The sequence below is a fragment of the Sporothrix schenckii genome (assembly GCF_000961545.1).
Source record: "Sporothrix schenckii 1099-18 chromosome Unknown Cont41, whole genome shotgun sequence".
Taxonomy (NCBI): Eukaryota; Fungi; Ascomycota; class Sordariomycetes; order Ophiostomatales; family Ophiostomataceae; genus Sporothrix; species Sporothrix schenckii.
This window is the reverse complement of record NW_015971142.1, coordinates 3,354,917-3,379,979: the sequence shown is the minus strand read 5'-3', so window position 1 is coordinate 3,379,979 and position 25,063 is coordinate 3,354,917. Positions and strand designations below refer to the sequence as shown.

Below are 25,063 nucleotides of genomic sequence, written 5' to 3'. Positions count from 1 at the left end.
CGCGAGGGCCTAATTTAAAAGTGCCTCAGTCGTCGAAGTCGGTGAAGGTTGATTTGCGTACGTCGCGGGCCGTTTTTTGGATTGTACACGAAGCGTTGTCGTTCTGGAGCGACAACTACTTGTCAAAACGGTGGGAGGGAGAGATTGAGAAAGAAAGCTTGAGATTCCAAGAAAAGGAGAGCTTTGAGCGAGAAAGTCGTCCGAGGCTGAACGGTGCTGGATCGTGCCTTCCCTTCAAATGACGTCGGCGATAAACTATTTGGGTAACGAGGACTGGACAGCTGGCGACGGAAAGTGGGCCTTGACCCTAGTGGCGTTGGTGCTTGGTGGGGGACCTTCGGGAGGCGACAGGACATTGAGTTTAAAATGCATGTGGAATTGGCATCTGACGATACCCTTTGTTTTGGATTTATTATTTTGAGAAGTTTTGTTTATTGTATTTATCAATCTAATATCGCATCCGCAGAGCCACTTTTGTACTGTCTCGAGGAAAGGCAGTACGCCCTGTCACGATAATCCAAATCACGTGATAATCTGATCAGATTGACATGTGCATGAATCTTCCATTTCGGTCATGATATGCAACGATTATGATCTTACGTATACTATGAGGGTTAAGAATGAGTTGATATGAGTCTTATTAGTATTCACATATAACTTGCTGGTCAACTCAAGCCTTGCTGGCTTGTTGCTGATGACCTGATACGATTGGTAGCGTCACGTGATCACCCAACACGCAATCTTCAATCGCCTCCAAACATCACACCACGGCTCCCTTTTCTTCACAGGGGGCAGTTGTCAATGTTGGCATGCCACTTCTTCTGAACGTAAGGGAGCAAGTAGTCCTGCGAGGTAAAGTTCTCAGAAATGTACGGCGTGACGTCCGCCTCGGAGTACGCTGAGCCGAGGTACGACAGAATGTAGGATTGGATGCTACTTTCGTTAGATAAGGGGAACAGGCAACTCACAACAAAAAGCGGTGCAATTTTTTTTTTTAAAAAAAAAACCACCAAAAAGATCGCAGGGGAGGGGTGGGAAACATACAAATCGACAAAGACAACATCAACCTTGTCCGGATTGCGGCACTTGGGGTAGCCACCGGTGGCCATGTAGTAAAGAGGGATAGAGTAACTGGGGATCCCCGAGTGCGCGGTGTCGTCACCGTCGGTGCCAAAGTCGTCGGTGGTGGTGTAGCCGCTCGTCTCCTGGACCTGGCGGCGGCCAATACCGAGCGGGGAGCTGTCGGGCGTAGAGGTAGACGCTTCGCGGCTGGCGAGGCTGACCTCGGGGTCGACGCATGCATCCCTGCCAAACAGCGTGTTGGTATCCACGGACGCCAGGCTGCGCTTGTCGGCACCGCCACTGTTGAGCTGGTGAATAAGGTTGTTGGCGTCGGCAAAGGGCACGTCCGGAATGTACTTGAAGACGTTGCGGAAGGGCGACACGATAAAGTTGTCGTCGTAGGTGAAGGGGCCTTTGTGCATGTCGAAGCGGATGCCGCCGGTGTTGGAAAAGATCATGCGGGCTTTGTTGGCGCGGTTGGGGTTGACCACAACCTCGCTGGCGGCGTCGGTCATGACGGTGAAAATGTTGGTCGGATCGCCAAAGGGCACGCACGTCTGGCAGTAAAAGGCGGGCACGCAGCCGTACACCTCGCCGAGGCGCTGTTGAGTGCGGATGGCGGCAACTTCGTCCGTGGCCTTGAGACCGGCCGGGGTGTCGAATGACGACGAGCCCACGGTGTGATACAGGAAGGTGTAGCGGTTCCAGTCCAGGTAGCGACGCGAGTACACAAAGGGCGATGCCGTCTCCGTCTGGTCTGACTTGACAGCAATCGCCTTGCGCGTCGGGTTGACCACGCCGCTGGGGTTCGCGGCACCCGTGCGACCGCTGTTGGTCTCGTTGAAGCCGCTCATGGAGAGCCAGCCGACAGTCTCGCAGTAGCGGCCGCTCTCGAGAGCCGTGCTGGCTTCATCGACGACGGCGAAATCGCGGACGTGGCTGTGGCCACCAAAGATCTGGATAGGCGTAGTGGTGTGGATGGCGCGGATGGCGTTGTGGACGACCTGGAACGTGCTGCCGCTGGTAGAGGGACGCGCAATGTTGTGGCCGATGAGGAGGAAAAGGTCCACGGGCTCGTTCGTGTTGATGGCGTCGGTGAACCAAGACTGCTTAACCATCTCCGACGCCGGGATGACCTTGGAGACGTTGGTGTTGCCGGTGAAGTCAAACAGGACGCCAAACGCCATGATGCGGAGACCTGCAGACATGTTAGCATGCTCCTGTTGTCCTAGTAGAGTTGGAAAAGGCCACTCGCTTACCATTCTCTGTCGTAAAGTAGCGGTGCGTCTTGCCGACGTACTCCCACTCTTGGGTGTCCGGGTTGATAATCTGCACATTGGACGTGAGGTACTTGTCGCCCCAGAACGAGCTAAAGTCGTTGAAGGTGTGGTAGGCAACGTCCGCCAGGTAGAGCTCGTGGTTGCCAATGGTCAGGAGATCGTATGCGCTCAGCTCGCTAAAGACCTTGTCGGAGAGCAGGCCGTCGGGCGAGGTGGTATCGCTGAGGCCCGTTCCGTCGTGCAGGTCACCTGGAGCGGATGTTAGTGATTGGCAAGAGGGAACACACACGAACACACAACACTGCTTTTCATCGCATCTCACTCTCACTCTCGTTCGCGCTCTCGCTCTACTCGCCAGAGACTGACCCGTGTCGATGAGAAGCAGGTCGACACCCAAGCTCTTGGCCTGCTGCTTCATATGCGCCGTGAAGGAAATGAAGTCGCCGAAGTCGGCGCCATCTGCCTTGTTAGTTTCCGAGGAAATTGAGAGCATCAGAAATAGAGTAGCACTTTACAGTTTGCTTCCTTCAGGTGGCCCTCGAGCCAGCCGTGGGTGTCCGTCTAGCAAAGGCGATTGTCAGAGAGTGTGCTCTATGGCATCGTCGGAATCGATCGTGACAATTGGACATGGCAACTGGAGACGACAAACCGTGTGGAGGACATTGAGCTGGCCCCATTCGAGCGGCCGTGTCGGACCGTAGGTGGCCTCCGGTGCGCCCGGCTGGATGCGCTTGGCGTGCCGGACATGCTCGACGTGGTTGATGGGGCCATAGCAGCTATCACAGGCGGCAGCCGCCGCGACAAAGAGTGCCGTAGCGCCGGCGGTAAATCCCTTCATTCTGGAGCTGGAAAACCGAGGTAGAAAATGAAACGAGAGGACCGGCGGGAAGATTTGCGATTGCCTGGAATGTCGTACACTGTCTCATTCAGCGTGGCACGGAGGGGAGGAAGGTGCAGCTGCTTTAAAGAATGATCGGCAAGTCTGGCGTCCCGAGAGGCAGGAGCAACCGGATGCCCACGGTCTCTGCTCTTGCCCGATTCGAGAAACTATGATCTCTCTCGGTGTCACGAATCGGGACGTCATGACGGGATTGAAATGCGTCGAAATGCGACGGTGTACAAAATAAACGGGGAAGAAAGTCTCGGCGTGAGGTGGTCGACCCCGGCAAAATGCTGTTAGTCGGGACACGTGCCAGCCGTGTTGGCCACTGTTGGTGATTATGGCGATCTGACCCATGTTCTTAAATAAGATGAACACAGCCTTGGCAGAGCAAAGCGCGGAAAGCCAAGGAATGTCTTACAACTGTAAGGGCTGTAACTCTAAACGATAGGGCCAAAAAAAAAACCTTGCAGGATTATTCCGTAGATCGAAGAGCATTGATCAGGGAGCATTGGTCCAGGTGCTGACGTGCATTTTTCGACAGGTTCGGGGAACCTTGCAAATGTGATATTGGCAAAATGAACGGTGCAAGTCGGGTCGTTTTCTCTCTCGGATAAATAGGTCGCTAACTTTGCTATTGACATAAAAGTACATGAAAAACGAGTCGTAAGGTACAGACATGAATACAAATGCCCGAAAACGCCCAGTAGTCGTTGAATCGTGGACGCCATCCCTGCTTCGGCCCTTCCTTTTAGCATTCCCTCGTCTCAGTTTTGCAAACACACCAGAACACGCGCCTCGCCGTCCAAGAGCAGTTCACCGTGCACCCGGCTCACGACGAGGTCCCAGTTTACGTCGTTGGTGATGCGTTCGAGGCCGAGCAGCGTCATGATAGACACGGCATCGACGGTCCTGCCTGACTGAGTACACAGGTCCATCACATACGAGTAGCCCGCATTGCGGATGGCGTCTTCGTGGTGCAGTACGATCTGTGGGATGACGCGCTGCTGCGACCGGGCGTCGACGATGTTGATATGGTAGCGGATGTTGGCGTTTGCCGGTGGTCGGGTTTCAGGGCGGAGATCGATTGTGGGTGTGGCCGTGACGGGTGATGGGGCTGCAGAGGGTGAAGGTGAGGCCTTCTTCGACTTGCTGATCAGCGGGGCGTCCCTGTTGGCGCTCGAAGACAGCAAGTCATCACGGAGAACCTAAGAGGTGTGCATTAGTATGGATATATTGCAGCAGAGAGGCGAAGAGGACGTACCCTTGGTGAACTGTATTCGAGGTTGATAGTAGGGTGTGGATGTGGCGGATTTACGGTCGGAGGTTCCACCGAAGGCTTCGATTCAGCCCGTGGCTGTGGGGTATTCCGCTTCCGTTTTCGCGGTTTTGGCTTTGGCATTGTCAATTTCTCCGTACGCACTTTCAACGTTTTCAGTTCGGACTCTTCGGGAGATTTTGGGGACACCAGTGCTGACGATTCCGACAGTTGCGACTTTGGCAAGCGCTCTTTCCCAGGTGTAGAAGCGGGGGACGTTGGGTTGAGCCTGCGGTACCGGTCTCGTGACCTCTTATTGCGTGTTATGCGGTACAACAGCTGGATGAACAGCAGTGTGAGACTGAGCAATGGTTAGCAAAAGCCAGATTATGCACAGTGTGTAAACAAGGCGCAAAAGGCGCAAAGGGGGGAAAGGGGAGAAAGGGGGGCAAAGGGGAAGACTTGCGTTGTTGAGTCGTCCGGCCATACGTGCATGCTTCTTGGCTCGAGGGGTGAGTCGCGCCCAAACCAGCGCCGGCCCACGCCAAAGTGGCCATGTCCGTCGTCTTTGAGTAGCGCCAACGAGCTGAGGATCAACGTCACCTTGAGGATGCGCAGAGCTGTCGGGTCGGACGAGCCGCTCATGTGAACCGTATGCGCCGGGTTGGCAAGGTGCTCGTGGCACGTTGCGACAATGTAGCGGCCGGCGTCTATATCGAGGCCGAGCCGGTCTTGGATGCCGCGGATTGTCAGTTTCGAGTCTACAATGTTAGTCGGCGGTAGAGGACGAGAGAAGAACGGAGGTGACAATATAAAGGGGGGGGGGGGGAAGCTCACGAAGCTGAACGTATGGCAGCAGCTCCTCGACGTTCCAGTTGTCGAGGTCGATGCGCGCAGGTGGCGGGCCTTGCGGACAGCGCGGCCGGAGTTCGAGGTAGTGCGGAATCGACATCGGCAATGGCAGTGGATGAACAAACCCTTGAACTTGTCTCGAGGACAGAAAGACGACCTCGTTGTCGTCGCCGTCGTCATTTTTGTCGGTAGCGGCAAGCCCTCGGCCTTCTTGATCGTCTTGGGTGCCTACTATTGGTCCTACTGCGTGAGTGGAAATGTCAATGCCTGGACGTGCTTGTTGTGACGAAACCCATCCGCCATCAGATGTTTTTGATGCGGGGGAAACTGGTCTTGTGGTGGTTGCAACAAGGCTCTCTTGGACACCGGACGGGAATGGGACTGCCTCTTCTCCTGCTTCTCCTGTTTCATCACCATCACCCTTTTCTAGCTGCCGGGCCATCTCCAGCTCGAACACCAGCCCGATGTCGACATCAAAGTCAAGGTTGAAGTCAAAATCGACAACAGGGAGGTCGTCAAGACCGGTATCAGGCAACAACAGACTATCCTCCACCTCCTTTCCCATCCCATCCTGTCCGGGTCCAGGTGCTTGTGTTGTTTGTCCTTCTTGTTTTGCTTCTTTGTGTTGGTGCTGGTTTTGATGCTCTGAAAGGAGAGTACTAACGTCACAAGAGCGCTCCAGCGGAAGCGGGAGCGGTGGATGGGGCAGAGCGAGCGGGAAGGGGAGAGGGGATGCGCAGCCCGGATGCCGAGCGTTTTCGTCGTCGAGTTCGCCAAACAGACCCTCCATATCGGCGTCGCCGCCAAACAGCGAGTCCTGCTCGTCAAAGCCCAAGTCCGAGTCTGCGCCGAATACGCCACTGTCAAAGAACAGACTTGCATCAGCAACGGAATCGCATCCCAACCCGTCAAAAAGGGACTGGCTCTCGGCCGCTTCCCGCTGCTCGCCTTCCAGTCGTGGGCCATCAAGGGCCAGATGGTGTTGGAGGCGTCGGCCATCCATTTCGAAGGACTTTGAGGAGGTAGAAAAAAAGTAGAAAAGTCAAAACGAGAGGCAGAAAATAAAACAGAGAAGAACGAGTCGGGCGAGGCAAAGCAGACGCGACTGTTGTGAGGTTGTTTAGTGCTTCATCCTGCGGTTGTTCGAGCTTTGCTTTCTCGCCTTTTGCTAACCCCTTTCTTTCCGAAGAAATGATAAATGGCTTCAAGCCAACCTTGTACAGTGGTTTCTGTTCTCAACTATCCCAATAAAATGAGGGACCAGAAAGAGAGAGCCTGAGCAATCAAGCTGTCGTCGAAACAGGATGTCAAGATTGTGCACTACTGTGCTTTTGCTGGCTAGGCAGAAGTCAGTAGCTTTTTCCTGCCAGCTTCATACAAGTCGTGTCGCGCTTAGCGCCCCACACAGTGTTTATACATTATACTGTGATACACACTGTATTTGTTTACAGTATAAAAATAGGCCCCTTTTTATATATTAATCTTTCCCCCGTCGTCACTATTGACACGAACTAAATATACAACTGGGAATGGTAGGTTTTGTGATTACAGCACTTCAAAATTTGTCAGGAGCCGCTGGAAGTATTCAAGAAATAGTAGATGTGTGTCCAATTTGTTCCAATCTGTGTACAAAAAACGTGTCCCTAGCCATAATAAAGAAAACCCAATTCCGTGCCGTGTACTTGACAAGACAACGGACAGTAATACAGTTCAACTCCAGCCAGCACCGTATCTAAAACAGAAAAAAACAGGTTCGCAAGAAAATAAAAGAAACAATCAACATATACAGACCCAAAACTGTAAAGAAAACCCGGGACAAAAGAAAAAAACAAAAACCATAATCAAATGAACACCTTGTTTGCTCCGGGGCCCTTCTTTGAGGAAATCCCTCTTCCACTGTACAGGTACTGTTGGACCCTTGTATCTTAACCCGGATAGCTCTGGTATGATTCGAATGATGAGTGTTGTAAAAGAAATATGACCAGGACTGAAAAACAGCACTTAAAGACTGCAAAGCAGAGACGGAAAGGAGGGGAATTCAAATAGACAATCTGGTTGAAGTAAGAAAAATGTGTGCAATCGAGTAACAAAGGTACTAATAAAAATGATGGTCGACCGAGGTGGGTATATAGAGGATTAAAAGCAAATACGTTGAACAAACAGAACGAGAAACAAGAGAAGCAAAATGACAGGACTCGCTTTGCGGGGGTTTGAGGGCGGTTTCTCAGATGGGGATATAAACAGAGTAACGTAGAAAGAGGTAGGGAGGACACAGCAAAAGAACGAGCCTGAAGCTTCGAAAAATCCGTTGCTGCTTAGCTGGTGGGCTCTGATGCTGTCCAGTGATTGCGGATGAAATGAATAGAATTAGAGCAAACTGAGTGGTGAATGTGTTGGGGAAATGATGCGAAGGGGGATGACAAAACAAAATGCAGCATCGTACAAAAAAAACAGAGACGCAATGAAGCCACGTAAAAATAAGGCTTATAACAAAACACAACAGCAGCCAGTTGCCTGGCTTATGCTAAATGCTCGTCTAGAAGCAAAATTACCAAACCCCTGTCGGTGCAGTATGTCGCCTTGTTCCCGTTTTCCTAAATCGAGGATACAAAGAAAGCCCGATTTTTCTTTTGATTTCTAACAATTAATAAGAGTGTATTATGTGTGAAATAGTGTGATGCTTCCGGAGCATGGAATAAAATGTGACAAGATGTCGGAGTAAAAGAGCGATAAGGGGACGGGCGGAATACATAAGAGAAAGGAGACGAGATTGGAATGAATGTGATCGATAGCACAGAGAGGTGGAGAAGGGGATGGGAGATGGGATGTGACGCCGGTCAGAGAGTATAGTGAAAGAAACGACAAAGGAAAAGGATTTTGACAAAATGAGCGTGGTAGTGGTTGTTACTCATATAGTTAAAGGAAGCCAGACCGTGTAATCAACAATGAGCACGAGCAGAGCAAGACGATTGGGAAAGTAACAAAGATTGACAGGTTCACGCCTGCCTATACTTGTTCACGGCCGTTCCTTTATCTTTGGAACTTTGAATCGGGAGGCTGATGTTGCGGGTGCGATGCGGGAGCATCAGCCGCCCATCCCGCAGTATCGTAGGATCGGTTGTAGGTAGAGGACGCCGTGGTTGCAGGTGGATATTGCTGTGGAACCGGTAGAGCTGACGCACTACCGTGCGTAGGTTCGGGAGTTGGTGGACCTGTGCCCATACCACCGCCAATGCCCACGCTGCTCGGGTTGCTTCCAGGTGTGTCCAGGCGTAAAGGAGGTAGACGAGGGTTGCTCGGCGATCCGGACAGTGGTGACGGACTCATACTATGGAAGCTTGACGACGCTGCTGGCGCTATTGGCGGTGGCAGAGATGACGGCAATATCGGGGGCGGAGGTGCAGACGTGGTGTACGAGGGCGTGTAGTATTCAATATTCGGCCCCGAATCCGTTCGTCTACGTTGCGATGGGCGTTCCACACCAACGGCAGAGTCTGAAGCTCCTGGAAGATGTGCTGGCGGGGGACCAGAAAACTCAGGTGCGGTGGTCATGGGCGGATACAACGGGCCCGGTGTGTGAGTCGGTGTGATTTGGCGTTGCGGCTGGTGTGGATGCTGGGGATGTTGCGTATACAGCTGGTGTTGTGGGAGGTGCTGAGGGTGCAGACGAGGTTGTGGCTGTGGCTGCTGCTGCTGAGGCGGCGCTTGTAGATGCTGTGCGGAAGCTGGTTGGACGTTGCTACCAGTCATGGGGCTACCCTCAGCGCCATAAGACGGACCGCTCAGAGATGTAGACGCAGGACTTGGCGGCCCAGAATCGATGTACTCGCGCATGCTCGGTGACTGCGACATGATGTGCCGCAGTCGGTTTCGCTCGTTACGGTAAAAGTCGCGCTGTGCCTCCAGCTCCTGGTTGCGTTTCTGCAGGTCCCTGTTCAGGGCCTCAAGTCTTTGTATCCCAATCTGTGCCTCACGGTCCTTCTCCTTTTTTCGTGCCCGGAACCGCGCCGACGCACCGGCGTTTCGAAGCCGCTTCTCGTCTGCTTGTTTCGATGCTTGGTGTACATCCACAGGAACATGTATCTCATCGCCATAGGAGGGTGTAATCGTAATGAACTGCTGTCCTTCCGCTATGGACACCGAGCGTCCGCCACCAATAATACCACCGGGGCCGCCGGCAGCTTTTACATGGCCCTCCCATGAACCCTCACTGCTGCTAGTGTTTGCGTTGCTTGCAGATACAGTCCTGTTTGGAGTTGTGGTTGTTGCGAAACCTCCCTGCCGGGTACCGGGGGGGAATGGTAAGCGTGACGTTTGTTGGGCCTCCTGCTGTGGCTGCTGCTGCTGTTGCTGCTGGTTGTGGTCATGATGGTGTTGATACGGTTCAAGCGCCTGACCAGACGGCCCATGATTGTCCCCATGACCTGGCCCTTGCCTACCACCTTCACTGGGATAGTACGGTTTCGCGTACGACCTCTGTGGACTTTCGCCTGTCATCATAGAGGGTGGCGGGCCTGGTGCGGCATGTAGCGGAAAGTACGATCCTGGCACAGACCCAGCCATCTGCGCTGATCCAGAACCGGAACCTGACCCAGGACCGATGTTGGGGGCACTCATGCTCTGTTGTAATCGATTAGGAGGGAGAGGAGGTACGGGTGGCGCACCTGCTCCCCCGGGAAACAATGCATGCTGACTACCCGACGTGCCCATACCCGGGATGCCTCTTCCAAGACTGGTTCGGCGCGGCGATTTCGGTGTCAGAATTCGGCGGGGTTGCGACCCAAGAGAAGGATTCGTATGCGAGTGCCCCAACCGCGGAGATGACTCCTGGTCGGAGCCTGTGGCCCCAGATAGCGGCACGAATCCCATTCCTGGACTTTTTGACGTATTTGGTGCCTGGCCCGAATCGGTCGACGCTGACTGACCATATCCAGAGCCGTAGCTGCCGGGCGCGAAGTTAGAAGGGCCGTGTAGACGTCCACCGCCACTGCCGCTTCCCACCTGGAATCCAGGTGGCGGCTGTGGGTGACTTTGCTGCGCACGGCCAAGGTGGTTACCAGATGCACTGGAGGCCGATCCAATTTGGGGACTGCTTGCGCTGCTTGGCCTCGTTCTTGGCAGCGTTCGAGATTCCCCCATGTCCATACCCGCATTTTCCCTCGACGATGTTCTAGGCACGGTGGTCGGGCTGTGTGCTATTGCCTGAGCTTCAGAGGGATTTAAGATGTTGTGGACGCCTAGAGTTCGGGAGGGTGTTGGCTGTGCGGACCGGATTTCAGTGCTGGCCGCCTGCACAGCCGTTTCTGGTACAGAGATTGATGTTGTTGGCGCACTATCCGTTTGACCTGCCTCCCGCTCCTGTGCCATGGTGCTCGTTATTAGCCCAGGGAGGGCGTTGGTGTCGGTTACGTCGATCGTTCTTTGGGGGCTAATGGCAGTGCTCTTTGGCTTAGAGCGCTTCTTCATATCGTGGCAGTAAGATGTTGAATTGTCGCCTGTGCTGGTTGTATGAGTGCCTCGTTCGGCAGGGCGTGTGTCATGCTGCTCATTGCGGTAAAGCAGATGACGAAGTTCTTTGTTTGGGGAAGTAGTCGGGGAGAGACAGGTGACGGGCGTGACGGAGATGTCGTTGTTTCGGGGTGAGATAGGCTGTGAGTTGACGTCCGATGAGGTACGGTGGTGGGAGTTAGGACGAGGCACAAATGCCTGCTCGGACATCGAATGCTTCTTGTCGCCTATCTTCCGCTCTTGGTCGTATAGACCGCGGCATCGGCCGCTCTCCTCTTCCTTGATTTCTGCAGGGAAGGCCCTGGGCATAGGCCCAAGCTCCAGTTTGGGTTGATCACCAGTCAGTTTTCGTACGCAGGCGGCGGTACTAGCTGCAGTGAAGAGAGCGGCCGTCGTGGCAACAATTATTGCGTCCTCGGTTGCCACCTTCCCAGCGGAAAGCCGGGTACGTGGTAGAGAAGATGTTTCTGATCGTGGCTGCCGTAGCAGTGTTGTCGTCGTCGAAGATGCCACGATGACTGTGCCCTCTATCGCGGGCCAGCAAGTGGACGAGATATCTGTGCTTGCGACTGCCAGACACTCGCCGTTTTTGTTGGAAGCGGTGCCGAAAGCAGTGTTGTGAAGAAGATGAAACTGGCTGCACTGCTTGTCGTTGGAAGCCGGAGAAACCGTGGCGTCCACAAGAGTCAAAACTTGCGCGGGGTTCTCTTTCAAACACCCGGGTTCTTTCTCTAGAACAGTTTTGGTGGAGTACAAAGAAACACCAAAGTGAAGGCTAGATTCGACGATACTAATACTGACGATGTTCTTTTCAGATTTGAAGACAAGGCTCTCGAATGGACCGGGTGCTGCCGCTAGTGTGTGTCGCCGATGAAGGTTAAGATTGAAACGAGAGCTACCCAATATGGAAGGAAAGGCATAAGGGAGAGATGTGTGGAAAGCAAGAAGAGAACGACAACCAAGCTATTTGTGCCACAGCTCGCATCTATGGCGATGGAACGAGGCAAGACCAAAATAGCGTTGGCGGAGCTAAAACGGACCAGCTGAAGAAGACGTCGTTGCTGTTGGATGTCCGTGTTGACGGTGACTAGCAGATGCTGCGTTTTTGGTAAGTGCTGAGAACTTAGTAAGGCTGTGAAGAAGGGGCGCAGGTCCTGGTCAGTTGTCGCTGGACGCTGAGCCACTTCGACGCAGGATGAGATCGAAGAAAATCAGAACCGAAACTGAGGGATGAAAAACCGCAGAACGTGAACCTCAAAGAATGGGAGGCCTGAGTTGGCTGGTGGAAGCAGCTGGCCTTCGAATGATCATGTGCGCTGGAGGGAAAGGTGGAAATGGTGAGCTTGACTGGAAGCGAAGAGATTCGCAGGACGTCGAGGACGAAAAGGCTGGTGATAACAAAAAAAGGAATCAAGGTGTCAGAATAGGCGAAAGACCATTGGGAAACATCTCAAGAAGAAAATTGAGAGAAATATCTAGACGACAAGGAAGTAGTGTGCCAAAGTAAAATACAGGGACGAGTTCCTTTTGGTCGAGAAGGCTTGGGAAGGGGTATCGAAAAATAATAAACCTGGTAGAAACCCATCCTTCTCAGCAGGCAGGCACTCACACTAACAATAAGCACAAAGCCTCTCTCTGACCGTCCAAAGTCAACACCCCGTGTAAGCCGATCAGTGGGTATGGGCGTGGGAGATGGACGGATAGCCAGGCCACACCAAGAGAGCACGCGCGTGCATTTCCTGGTCTGCGTTACGTTCTTCGCACTCGTAGTGCTTTCCGTCCAGAGACGACTCTCGTGCTTGGTTGGCTGGCTGGTTGGCTGGTAGCTCTTGAATCGCTGTGTCGATGGGGCGCCGGATGATGATGGACAGCCGATAACTAGCCACTCATCGTGCTGAAGTGAAGCCCTGTGCAGCGACTGGCTCTAGAGTGGCCAAACGACTTGCAGCACTAGAGCCATCTGAATGGATTGAATGAAAGATGTAAGTCGGGATGGGACGGACCTCCCTTGGGAAAACAAACAAGAAAAGTTTTCTACCTCCTCCTATTTTCCCACGCGTCTGGTTGTCGGTAATAAAAATGATAATAAGATAGATAAAATACTCCGTAATACCCTATTAAGCAAGGCTCGAAAGAAATAGGAAAGAGGGAGAAAAAAGAAAAATGTAATTTAGCAGGGGTGGGGGGTTGCCAGCACTATGGATCTGCCTTGTCCCAGTTTGGTTCTTGGAAGGCCTGGTTTGGAGTACTTGCCTGCAAGTACCATGTACTCTACAAGCCTTCTCTACCCCTGTCGTGTTCTCGTTGCACCTGATCGTCTTTTGTCTGCCGAGCATTGTCGTGTTGTGCTCGTGGAAAAAGTCTAAAATGTAGAAACGTATGTGTATTGGCGACTGACCTGAGAGGGAGATGAGGGAGGGCCGAAGGAGCAGAGCACGAGAGTGCTAGGTGTAACTTACTCAAGATATGTTGTTCGCGAAGTGTCGAGTCTTTGGCAAATAGAGCGTAGTCAATCAAGATTTCCTCACAGCCCAGTCATTGTAAACGCTAGTAAATCTGGCCAGGTGACCAAAGATTGATGGATGAGATGAAGTTGTTTCGGTACAAACTAAAGTACCGTGTAAGTGAGAAAAGAAGGAAATGGGCCCTCTAAAGAATATGGATTAAGAAAGGAGAGGGGATCGCATTGCTTGTCATAATGCCTTTGGCTCATCACGCTTCTCCTTTTCTCTTTCCTAAATAGTCGTGGCGTTTCGTATTGTTGACAAGGTTTTTTTGTTGGTGCACTTGGTTCGCTGTATGTTTTCATCTGGGCCGCGCTCTGCTCCAATGTAACTGAGCTCACTACAACGCCACTATGTCTTCGGAGATGGTTAGTGAAGGTTTCTTGTTACCAGATTTAAAAGCGTCTACCGCATGGCGACTTCAGTGAAAAGATGAGGACAGCGACAAAAGGGCTCAAAGGTCCTTTTTTCCAGTGCGAGATGTTGTTCCTGTAGTCTGGTTTATGGCAAATAACATAATTGAATAGGGGGCCGGGTGCCTAGCGCAGAAGACGCTCTGAGGTCTTTGGAGAGAGATGACCTGTGCTGGTGCCAGTTGGCACAGGTCTAGTCATAAAAAGAAATAAAAACAATCATCCCAAGTCGGCGTGGCAAAGTCCACATTTACCGTCCATTGTTGTGACCATGTTTAAAGCCACAGAACAAATTCTGCGTGACGTAAATCGTTTGCCAGATGTTGTTTACATTCAGTCTCCTCTTGGCAACTGCACTCGATAGGAACGTACAGGGCAATATGTGTTGTGGGCACTCCGCTGTCATTCTCCCTGGCTGGTGCTCAGGCGGGCCAGTCCGCATATCCTTGTCGTCTTCATGGTGGCGGACGAAGTTTTTGAAGTTGTGCATGACCAGCCAGTGTTGTCGATAGGATGACTAGCGTAGCGTGCTGGCGTCCTGGTTTATCCTGCTTTGGTGGAGCATATGCTAGCGTAATTCGTATGGGGCAAGATGAATAGGCTCCGTATTCTGTAGAAGGAGTTTGGTTTTCGTGTTATGAGGAACTGGTAACTGGCTAATCAGTGGGCTGTCGGGAACTGCGGTAAGGTGGCGGTGACGATATCAAGCTAAGGGCGGGTTCAAACCCACCACTTCAAACATAGTAGGATGTATCCTGTGGCCGTCTTTTCCTTGCACATAGTTTACTTGCGTTATTCGACCCTGACCTCTGTATGAGTGTCCATGGTAAAAGAGGAAGAGTGGCTGAGCTCCCCATCTCACAATTTGTCGATGTCGATCCCGTCCGGCTCTGGATTAGGAAATAGGAACGCTGTCTGAGAAGAAGAATTAGATCTTTCAATTTTTGTAAGGGGACAAAGCTCATGCAGGTCTGGGCGCGCCAGGCTAGGGTGGATACAGGCGGGACGCGGCAAATAGGGAACGTGCCTTGGGGGCGGGCCTGCCCATCCCTTCGCGGCGACCTTTCCGAGGATGACACTGTTAGCGCCTGCGAAGGATCGTGCGAACAAAAAGTCGGGCAGAATCCGTACCGTAGGTGGTTGAGAGGCGACAATAGATAGAGCTGTCAGGCTCCTTTGGTTTCGATGCATTTTTCCCTTTTTCTGCTGTTGCTGCAATGCAAGATGCACGCACGTCGCTGTGTACTCCATTCTTGGTGCATTCGGGGGTGCGTCGAAGACGGGCCAGAACTTATGTGCTCATACAAGTACTGGGATCCGTGCAAGTAGACCAGGAAATGCAAACAATTGTTAGCTCGCCGCAAAATTATCTTATTCGTGCGCCTCAACATCAGAGTCGTCTGTACGACGTTCATTAGCTGATAACAATCGTGAGTTTTCGTTCATCGTCAGTGCCTTTGGGTCTTAGCTGGTATTGCGAATTCTTTCTCCTTTGCTAAATTTTCCTCAGTATTCGTCACTATGCTGCATATCCGCGCTCAGGACATGTACTGACGTGTCACGAGAAGCCACAGTCTTAGCTCCTCCGGTCGCCATGTTCTCGGGATAGGGAACGTGTGGTGTGCATGGGGCGACACTGACGTGTTTTCCATACTGTGTGTGCCATCCTCTATCCTGATAGATGAGTGCTTTGGTATATCATGCGATAATGCGAGGCTCCATAGCTCCATGCCGGGGTACAAAGATCTTCAGTAGGAGCGCGCGGTCCTTGCTTGTCCTTGGCTATATGCGAGAGCGGGCCGAAGTCGACAGTCGCCGAGTGGCGTCGTGTCTGGGGTACAAGCCGCACCCAAACTTACGGGGATTCTATGTGCGACATAGAGCCATTGCTTTGATGGCAGAATCGTATGGAGGCTGTGACTCTACACCGCAAAACACTGAGTACTAGAATAGTGAATGGCTGTATGTCGAACGGAGTAAAGCGGTGTTTATTTTGGAAGTCGTGGGATGAGAGTGACGACAAGGTCTAAAAGTGGGGGAAATGGAGGTGAGAAGTTCATCACCCAACACGCTATTTACAGGGGCAAGCGACGAATAGAAGCTGCTTCTGAAGTGACGCGTCAGAGTCGGTCTCTCCTTCTCAATTGAGTTAAATGACAGAAAGGAAAGAGCAACCGCATGTTTGACGCACACCGTACACGCCCTTAGGACACGCTCTGCAAATGTACGGGGTAAGAACGAGGTACCTGATCGCACGTACGTTTCGTCCTTGTGTATCCGAGTTCATAAAGAGAGACACGGCCTGCAAAGCCAGATACTCCGTTTACCTTCTTCTAATTGTTTCACCCTACATATAAAAAGGCTCCATTGCGTTTGCTCCAATTCTTCGTCATATATATACAACCTTTGAGGCCAAGCATCTACACTCGCGCAAGCTTGGTCGGTGAGAAACAGCTGCAAGCGGACAAATGTGTGCAAAAGTCAGCGCAGTCCAGTGCATATCAGTCCTCCGTGCCCCGTCGTATTGGTTACCGCTCTTTTATTTGCATGGGCACGACGCAGGCACGGCCGGTGATGGGGACGGGACCTCGTCACCGCCTCCAAAGGCGTTTATATGCTGGACGTTTTCGGACTATCGATTCTGAAAGTGCAGGTTTATACTTTCCTTTCTCAGCTTCGCGCGCCTTCGCGGCCTCTCTTTTCGACAAACAACGAACATATTTGCTCCGTCTTTCATGCATATGCAGTCCATACTCTCAAAAGGGCAAGAGCAGCACAGTATTGGGCGTCAACGCCTCTTACCCCATAGCCACCCCGCTGGTTCCTGCCTGACCAGCAAGTTGGCGGGCACCTTCCCGGCTCGCACTTGTACACATTGACCTTGAAGCTTTTGCACGTCAGGAGTCGAATACAAGCACGAACCAAGACGCTCCAAACCCATCACAATCACGACGCGTTAGACGGGCGCGCAAGTGCGCAGTCACCCCCGGCACGAGGACAGAGTTTGCGAGAAAAAAGTAACTACTGGTAAGGCTTTCGCATTGCAACATCAATCCAGTCCTGGCACGCCCTGTTGGACCGATCCAGGGTGGCGGATCGGCAGCCGATCAAGAACAGGAGAGTAAAAGAGCGACGAATCTCAGAGCTTGCTTTGTAGCACAAAGGCGGAAAACCACTGCGTCTCCGACGTAAGATACGCAAGATATGCGTACAATGCCCCCATGCGACCGAATAAATGGCATTCATATGTACTGACCATGCGAAGGGATGGTATTTCCCGAATCCAATACCAAGCAATCTCGCAGCTTGCAGTGACAAGGGCTGCATTCACCGCTCCCACCGAGTGCGGACTCGCCGAGATTTACTCGAGAAGCCTTTTATCACTTCTCACTGCCTCGTGAATGAAAACCACTCAAGGGCGCATGACCATGCAAAGCTTTGCCTCAAAGACACAAAAGGCAAGTTGAACTGGAGAGAGTAAGTGATGTTAAAACGCGATGCAGGAAGAATCGCGCATTGGCGCCCAACACACTGACATTTCTTCTGTGCGGACTCTCCACACACACCTGCTACCGGTCGAGCATTCAGAAGCTCACCGTTCTTTTAGGCTGAGATGCAGCCCTCCTCATACACTCGTACCCAAACTGAGAGCTCGCGCTGCAGAGTTTGTCGGTACAATAGCGAACGCGCTGTAGAGTGGAGAATCTTGCAGGTCATACTCCACTCTCCGCTCGAAGTACATGCATACACCTGTACCCCCAAAGTTCCACCCAAGCCGGCCCCGGTCAACCTGGTCGTCATTCTGCATGTACGAAGGAAGTATGTATGTATGTCGAAAGGTGGAGCAGCTCAAAGCCACCTTGATTTCCAGCGTGTGTGGCCGCACGGTTCATGAATCTCACACTAATACGATGTAAATACTTGACAGCAAAATCGGCCACATTTACCCATGTATGTGCATATGCAGGTCACCCTCCAACACGGCTCCCAAATAAGAAACGATGGCAAAAAAAGCGTGCATATCAGCGTCCGCCTGCCCCAAATCATCTGCGGCCGAATCTGTGACCGCATTTGTTCTGGCAATCTCAGCCTCTTTTGCCATGCGCATGCTGTCGGATGTGTGGCGTTGGCGCCTAAGCCTGCAGGTCTCAAGCCGCGGTAGCGCGACTTTGTTTGCTGTGATCCTGCAGGTCGTTTCAAAACCACTGCCAGTCTGTGTGGTGGGTCGTGGCTCTTTTACCACTCACCGCCAAGTGTGTGATTGAAGTCTTTTGTAGGGCATCAATACCGATGAAAAAAACGAGCGCGGTGAGGAATTGGTGCCATGAGAATTTTTTCGAGAGAAGGAACTCGCTCCAAGGAGTGCGAGAATACTACTGAATACGGAGAACTTGACGGCGTCACTTCCCGACCAGAACCTGATTGGACAAAAGCGACATGGAGAAGACGAACGGTCACGGGTCCTGCAGATACCGACATGAGCCGTGGAAGTGGCTTTCCGCTTTCCAGGTTTGGAGCCACCCCCAGCCGTGTCAAGACGACGCCGAAGTGTCACCTTTCATCTTGAGAGGCTTGGTCCACCTTTCATCTACGCGTCTAAGAGGCCGCTGAGCGCAGAAGACGAGCGACGAGGCGAAATAGGACAACATATACGCTCACGATGAAATTGGCTGTAATTTCATCGCCCAGAGACGGCGTCTTGCTCCACCGTTTCGTTTTCGCTTTGCCATCGGCATTGAGGAGTCGTAGTAAGTGGTAGGGATAAACTAAAGAGAAGCAGCTTGTTCACTGTTTCCTCCTCGGCTGTTTCTTGGTCAGGTTATCTGGGCAAATGAAACCATAAACGGATGTGACATGGACATGGCAGAGGCCGATGGACAGTACGCGACATCAAAGCAAATGTACGGTATACCTGGCTACATTGCATTTTGCATCGGCGGGAGCAGGACACGAAACGGGAAAGCAACAAATGGTCACCACTTGAAGACAATTGCAATACTATCCGTCCGATCGCTGCCCCTCGACTGCCCAATTTTCCATCCGGCGTGTACATTCGCTGAAATTCACAGACCAATGTACACGGCGAATATTTCATCGTTTTGTGGTCAAAAACGACAATAAGAGTTCAAGCCAAATATGCTGTGAGAGAAGGACGCCACCAAACTTTGTCTACGCTTTGTGCGTGGAATGCAGCTAAGACACACCGTTGCAACCATTGCCAGACCTAACGCAAGCACTTTAGACTACTCGGCAATCAAAGACGACCAAAAGCACCAAGTTCGAGAGAACAAAAAAAAAGAACAAAAAGAGCTAGCGGACCAGCGCTAATTTCGGGCAGACCCTCGCGCTTTTTCGGGCCTTTCCTGGCCTCCCCGTTATGCACTACGATGCACGTCGCGCACTAAAGTATCCCACAACAGGGCTCGGGCCAGGCGACATCCAAGGCAAGACAAATGGGGATTGATCGCCCATTGGCTCTCGTTACAAACAAGGCCCAATCTGAGACGGTTGTGACATTTTTTGTTTTATGAGTATCAACATTGTGTACATCGGCACCAACGATGTCATAAAAGTAGTCGCGGGATAACGGAAGGGGTTTGAGAGGACCTATACAAAATACTTGATGCAGAGAGTATTATTGCCTAGCGACCGGCGCAAACAGGTAATACAACACTGACTTATCAAGGCTGTGGGCCGTGACAAAAACACTCACAATCCTGCTTTCGGCCAACCTCATTTCACTATCACTACCTTTGTTTTCTCTTAATCTCGTGGCGCATCACACCTGGTTCACAACACGAACATGCCCCATACTCTGCACGACATTTCGCTGTCCTCCGAGCAACGCGCTAACCTACAACGGCACACGAGATAGCCACCGGCCGGCCGCGTACTGGGCCCGTGAAATGTCAGCTTTCTGGCAATGTGTATTCAACCATGGTTCTGCGAAACGGACGGCTAGTCGGCTGACCGACTGTGTAGACGGCAAATTGAGCGAGTTGACCGAGAGGAAAGGGGCAACACCACCGTACCCTGTGCGGAGCATCATAATCATTTACTGCCGATACGTATATACGACGTAGGGTCGTGTTGCAAAGACATTGTGCAGGTACAAAAACCTAAAGCATTCTTGCTGCGAGACGTTGCAGGTTCCCGCCGTTGTATTCGATTCTGCGCTATTAAATATCAAAGGTAGCAACCGCCGGTACGCGTCGACAAAGCAGCGTAACCAGCAGCCGGCAGTTACGCGTCATCGACCTTTTCAGATGGGGACCACCCGAGTCGATCATTTGTCACTCGTTAATAATCTGTGCGTTTCTCACTGAGTAAACATTTAGTTTCTACTTGTAGTACCCTCCGACTCAAGGACTTCATCGGAGTGCTGGGGAGGAGGGGGGATGACGAAATAACAAGGCGTTCGCTTGACCGAGTCGATCCGGACTACGGACTATTTCGTATGGCGGACGCAAACAGACAAGATGCTCATTTTCCCACAATCCCACTCCTAATGGCAGACGTAGGTGTGCTAAAAGAAGGCTAGTGGTTTAGCCCCAAAATTTGTATTTGTTGGTCGCGTTGGCGATCATATCTGTTAGTCTTCTGGTGGACTATTCTGATGCTGATGATGAACCCCAAGCTTGACGAGAAGTGAGCCGGAATGTGACGCAGTAGAAGACTCAAATGTAGAAGACGAAGTTTTGCTACGCCGTGCTATTTGCATCAAAAAAAGACAAAGAAAATAAAGTAAAAAAGGTGTACAAAAGTACTTCCGATTGGAAATACACAATTCCTCCCCTTCATTGATGGGAAATTAATGGCGAACGGTACAAGAGAGCCATCCAGCATGTACTGTCGTGAGTGTTTCTTCCGTTTCCGTTGGCATTGTATGCAAATGAACTGCTCCTGTAAGGAGTCTTTGTACGGATTACATATATGTATGTCAAGAGTACAGGTACAAAACTATTTCCGAATTCAACATCTGACGGAGAAGCGAGTAGAAAAGTAAACAGATCACGCCCAATCTCCGCGCTTCTGTTCGGGCCTGACTCAATTTTGCCGTGGGACTCCCGGACTCTCATCACTCTTGCACTTTTTGCCAAGTGCGACATAGGCTCTCTCTTTAATATCAGTACTTCCACCGAAACCCTGGTCACACTTATTCCAATCAATGCCATAGAAGTGATGCGAACCGCAACTACTTTCATAACGATTATTTTATTCTTTTAGCTTAATAGTCATTGGCACAAGATGCCTTGAAAGAACAACTTAATCAAATCCCCTACATACTATTTTTGACGCTCTCGTTTATTAAGTTGATTGCATAAATCTAATAAATATGTAATGGTACCGCTATGCGATATAAGAATAGAAATTTTAAACGAACACGATCGGGTCAAGATTTCATGGTATTGAAAAAGTACTTGTGATGACATGTATGCTTTGTATTGTTGCGCTAAGTCAAGGTACCCATTCAATGTGGAGTCTTTCCATGGACAAAAAGGTACCAGCGTGATACGTGCCAGCGACGAATTGCCACGAGCAAAATTAAATCAGCCTTACTACGCAAGGCCATTCCGCACGATGGCTTGATTTCTTTAGATACAATACTACGACGTACAGACCAGAAGCTTCGAAGGCGCAAGAAGGACTACCGAAGTGTCGACAGAATATGAGGGAAGATGAAAACAAACTTGCATGCAGCTGCAAAGTGGGACCCGTCACCAGAAGGCGCATTGGGGAGGAAATAGTGACGAAGACGATGGGACCTCGGGGAGGTAGGGGTCCGGAATGACTGGGGGTGTGTAAGTTACGACATATCCTCTTGTGTAATACGGGGTACTTTTCGTTCTTCTTGTCGTGTATTCCGTATTTTTCAAGGCTCGTGGAGTCGGTCGTCCCAAGGGAGGGCAAAGCGACAGGGGTAAAGGTCTAGGGTGGGATGGGGAACCACAAATGGCTACCGCTCACTTTTTCGGTACGCGATGTTAAGATGAGAATGCTCCGTCACATATATGTAGAGACCACGGTACGAACAAAGAACAATTCCATTTCTCCACCAAAAAGAAGAAGGCAAGAAACGACGAGAAGACCGAAGCAAGAAAGCCGCTCGCAGAAGCGGTTGGAAGAATATCCTTACGCACAACGACTAACCATATTCTGCATACGCGCAACACACAAGACGCAGCACAGCGTCATGTGTGACCAGCGAGCACCGCGATGGCGGGCGGCGCAAGTGGGCTATGAGCACCCCAGTCCCTCATCTTTACCCCTGTCCATGACAGGGGTCTGGGTGGTTTTTCAAATGGGTGGGAAAATGAACTAAATTTAAAATAAGAAAAAATAAAAGTACATCATACGTCGCCATCAGTATGTATTCTGTACCCAATGAGCCAATTAAGAAATAAATGGGCCGCGTCAACAGACTGGGGCAACTTTTCTCATGGGGTATTACGGCCTCCGGCAAACATTCCGAGGAGGATGCATAGGACAGGAAACGGGGAATGAGTTACGGAACGAAGGGGGCAAGAAGGGGTGACGGAAAATACAACAAAATAAGAACTAGCAAAGAGCTGTTGGATGCCACAACAGGAGCATTACGGAAATGAGACAGCAAAAGTACTCTGTATCCTGGTATCCTGGTACAGAGTTAGGAGTACTTTGTGGTCAAAGTTGAAAAGGGCGACAGCCATCGCCTGCCCTGTGCTCTGCATGCAGCTCGGGAAGGAAGGTACCGGCAGTAGCCTGTAAAGAGATGGAGTTTACGAAGAGGCCAGGGTATTAGCAAAAAACCAGGACAAGACAGACACTTGACCGAACACAAATAAGCCATCTTGGGACAGGATACAATATCTCTGTAACGAGACATATAAGCAGTGATGTTTTCTATTTCCACTCAGTATTGGCAGTCAACAACCAGTTGCGCGACGTATTTGGCGTCGTTCTTGAAGGGCCATTCGAAACTGTGCTGAGATAAAAGAAATTTAGGGACATGGACGGCGCAATAACAGCGCTCGAGACGACGTCCGGCCTACCCGATTAGATCGACAATGGACCTCGACGTCTGAAATACTTGCTCTGCGCATTTTGCATCTGCTCCCTACACTATAAAATCTTGGCAATAAGTCAAGTCTCGCCGCAAGATCCATGTTTTGTGAATGCTGGTGAGAGGACGAGAAGAACGTCGTCGTACTCGCATACAACAACACTCCATACATGCCTTTCCGAGAAAAACAGAGAATGAGAGCACAAACCAAAGCTTCCGCCATGCATTTGCGCCACTGCGGCGTAATTGAGGATGGCATATCCTGTACCCAGATCTCCGGGTCCTGCTCGTTCAAAGAGGAAAGGGAACCATGACGAACCGCAGTATCATATTTGGAGATCGAACCTTCTTTGTCTTCGCTGTTCGTAACCAGACAGTTGGCATCCTAAGGCTGTACACCTTTATCTTGGTCTCGCGTGCGATTTCCTGCCAGTCATGCAGATGGTTTTTGGTTACCCGGTCTCTGGGTCCGGGACTTGACAAAAAAGCCGATGGGTGCAATGCAAGCTACCATTTTCGGCAATTCATATATTTTCTGAGGTTGGAGAAACGAGACCAAAAAAGGCGGGTAAAAAGAAATGCAAAGAGACACTTCAACTTTATTGACTGTTGCTGTGTAGCTCTGTTCAGTGCGTTCGGACGCTGAATGTTTCGTGTGGCAGCACCCTTGGGAAACTACAAGGGTCAAATGAGAGGGACGGGGAAAGAAGGGCCCCCCTTGTTGCCGTTTGGTGTCCAAGACTGCAAGTGTGCAACCGAAAAGAACAGCCTTCCTAGGCGTCGATTAACAGCGCTCGAGCACCGTCCGTTCTCTTGCAGAGTGTCTTGTGCGCAAATTCAGACCTCGCTAGACGTTTGATGCACATGTTGAAGCTAGGAACGTCGCTTACTCTACGAAGCACGGATCAGTGCACGGATGGATAAAACGATTTACCACGAATGTACATGCGGCACGGCGCGTAACATGGATGTGGTCCGGTCCCCCCGGTATGCGTCCAGGAGAAGGTGAAGTACAGAGCGTAAAGGGAGGCATAAACACACACATAAAACCCGAAAGTCACCCCGTGCATCTTTGTCAACTCCATGCATACAGTTCTTCGCACGACTTGGTCATTTTGACCTTGTTTTATGTTTGCCACTGTCTGCGCAGCACTGGCTTAGCACAGACGGATCCTGCGAGTGTAGAAAAGAATACAAGGGAAGGAAAACCGGAGTCACCGACATCCTGCATCATGACAAAAATAATATGAAAACAGCAATTGATGCACAGACCAGCTTCATATTCGCCTTGTCTCGCCCCCTTGCAGTTCACACCTTCACCTAGCGATCGTTCGTGGGGGGCAGGCCGTCGACGAAAGAGGGTAATCGGTCACCCATTCTTCACCGTATCTTTGAATTCACAATACTTTTACGACATATTTACTTACATACGGCAGTACATTGGCTTTCGCGATGCCTTACCGAGTAAAGATGTCATATCCTTGACCGACTTTTCAAGCCTCCCTGTCTTTACACAAGCCTTGCGTCTTGCATAAGACCCCCAACCATAATGAAGTGGCCGGCGACACGTCGCAGTATCAAAGTAAAGGTGAAGGTGTCAATGTGAGCTGAGTATATGTGATTGGAATAGAAGAGGGTTCTGTTTTGAAAGCTATGGCTCGGTCTGGGGCTTAAGATATGAGTGAAACTACGCGGTAGTAATTCAATCGTTGAATGGTACTTTGCTTGTCGGTTTCAACTCCACCGGCTGCGTGGTATATAAAATAACTTGCATGTAGTGAAAAGGCATACAAAATATTATAATTTTAAGATTGGGACTGTACAAGCTTTGATACTGAAATGGTATGCTTTGAAGGCTGTGGTATTTTTTATCGCAGAAAATAAAATTTTGTACATCTATAATAAGTACGACAAACCTCAACGAGTGAACCAACAAGTAAGTGAAAAACGCGCAACGACTACTCCAAGGGACGAATTCCTATATCGTCTTAGTCACAATTTTTAAGATAAAATGCACGTATGGAAGGCACCGACAAATGTTGTGCATGGAGCTCCGTATTTGGCGTGGAATTGCCTCTTTGGGCACGGGATGGTGGATGGGACCGTGGGAGGCAGGTGCGGATAGTGGAATACGCGGGATGACGGCAGGCGCCATCGGACGGCGTACGAGGAATACCCCTATCTATTTATGCGACATGTAGGAATTGCTTAGTGTTGGATATCCTCCAACATTGCGTCATTTTTCTTCGTTGACATGTTCGAC

At 51.0% G+C, this 25,063-nt stretch overlaps 3 protein-coding genes across 3 annotated transcripts; all 3 read right to left on the bottom strand.

Annotated features, from left to right (window-relative positions):
* Positions 1-782: 782 nt before the first annotated feature.
* On the bottom strand, positions 783-3,180 carry SPSK_07091 (calcineurin-like phosphoesterase; the record flags this gene model as incomplete). Its single annotated transcript, XM_016733760.1, has 6 exons — positions 783-933; positions 1,045-2,260; positions 2,322-2,591; positions 2,709-2,801; positions 2,858-2,903; positions 2,992-3,180. 6 exons carry the CDS (start codon positions 3,178-3,180, stop codon positions 783-785), a joined length of 1,965 nt encoding a protein of 654 aa, XP_016591407.1.
* An 809-nt stretch (positions 3,181-3,989) lies between these two features.
* SPSK_07111 (uncharacterized protein) lies at positions 3,990-6,335 on the bottom strand (the record flags this gene model as incomplete). Its single annotated transcript, XM_016733779.1, has 4 exons — positions 3,990-4,430; positions 4,487-4,819; positions 4,970-5,241; positions 5,318-6,335. The coding sequence occupies 4 exons, from the start codon at positions 6,333-6,335 to the stop codon at positions 3,990-3,992; spliced, it is 2,064 nt and encodes a 687-aa protein (XP_016591406.1).
* Positions 6,336-8,362: 2,027 nt separating this feature from the next.
* SPSK_07015 (uncharacterized protein) lies at positions 8,363-11,149 on the bottom strand (the record flags this gene model as incomplete). The annotated part of the gene is made up of 1 exon (XM_016733685.1): positions 8,363-11,149. One exon carries the CDS (start codon positions 11,147-11,149, stop codon positions 8,363-8,365), a length of 2,787 nt encoding a protein of 928 aa, XP_016591405.1.
* Positions 11,150-25,063: the final 13,914 nt, after the last annotated feature.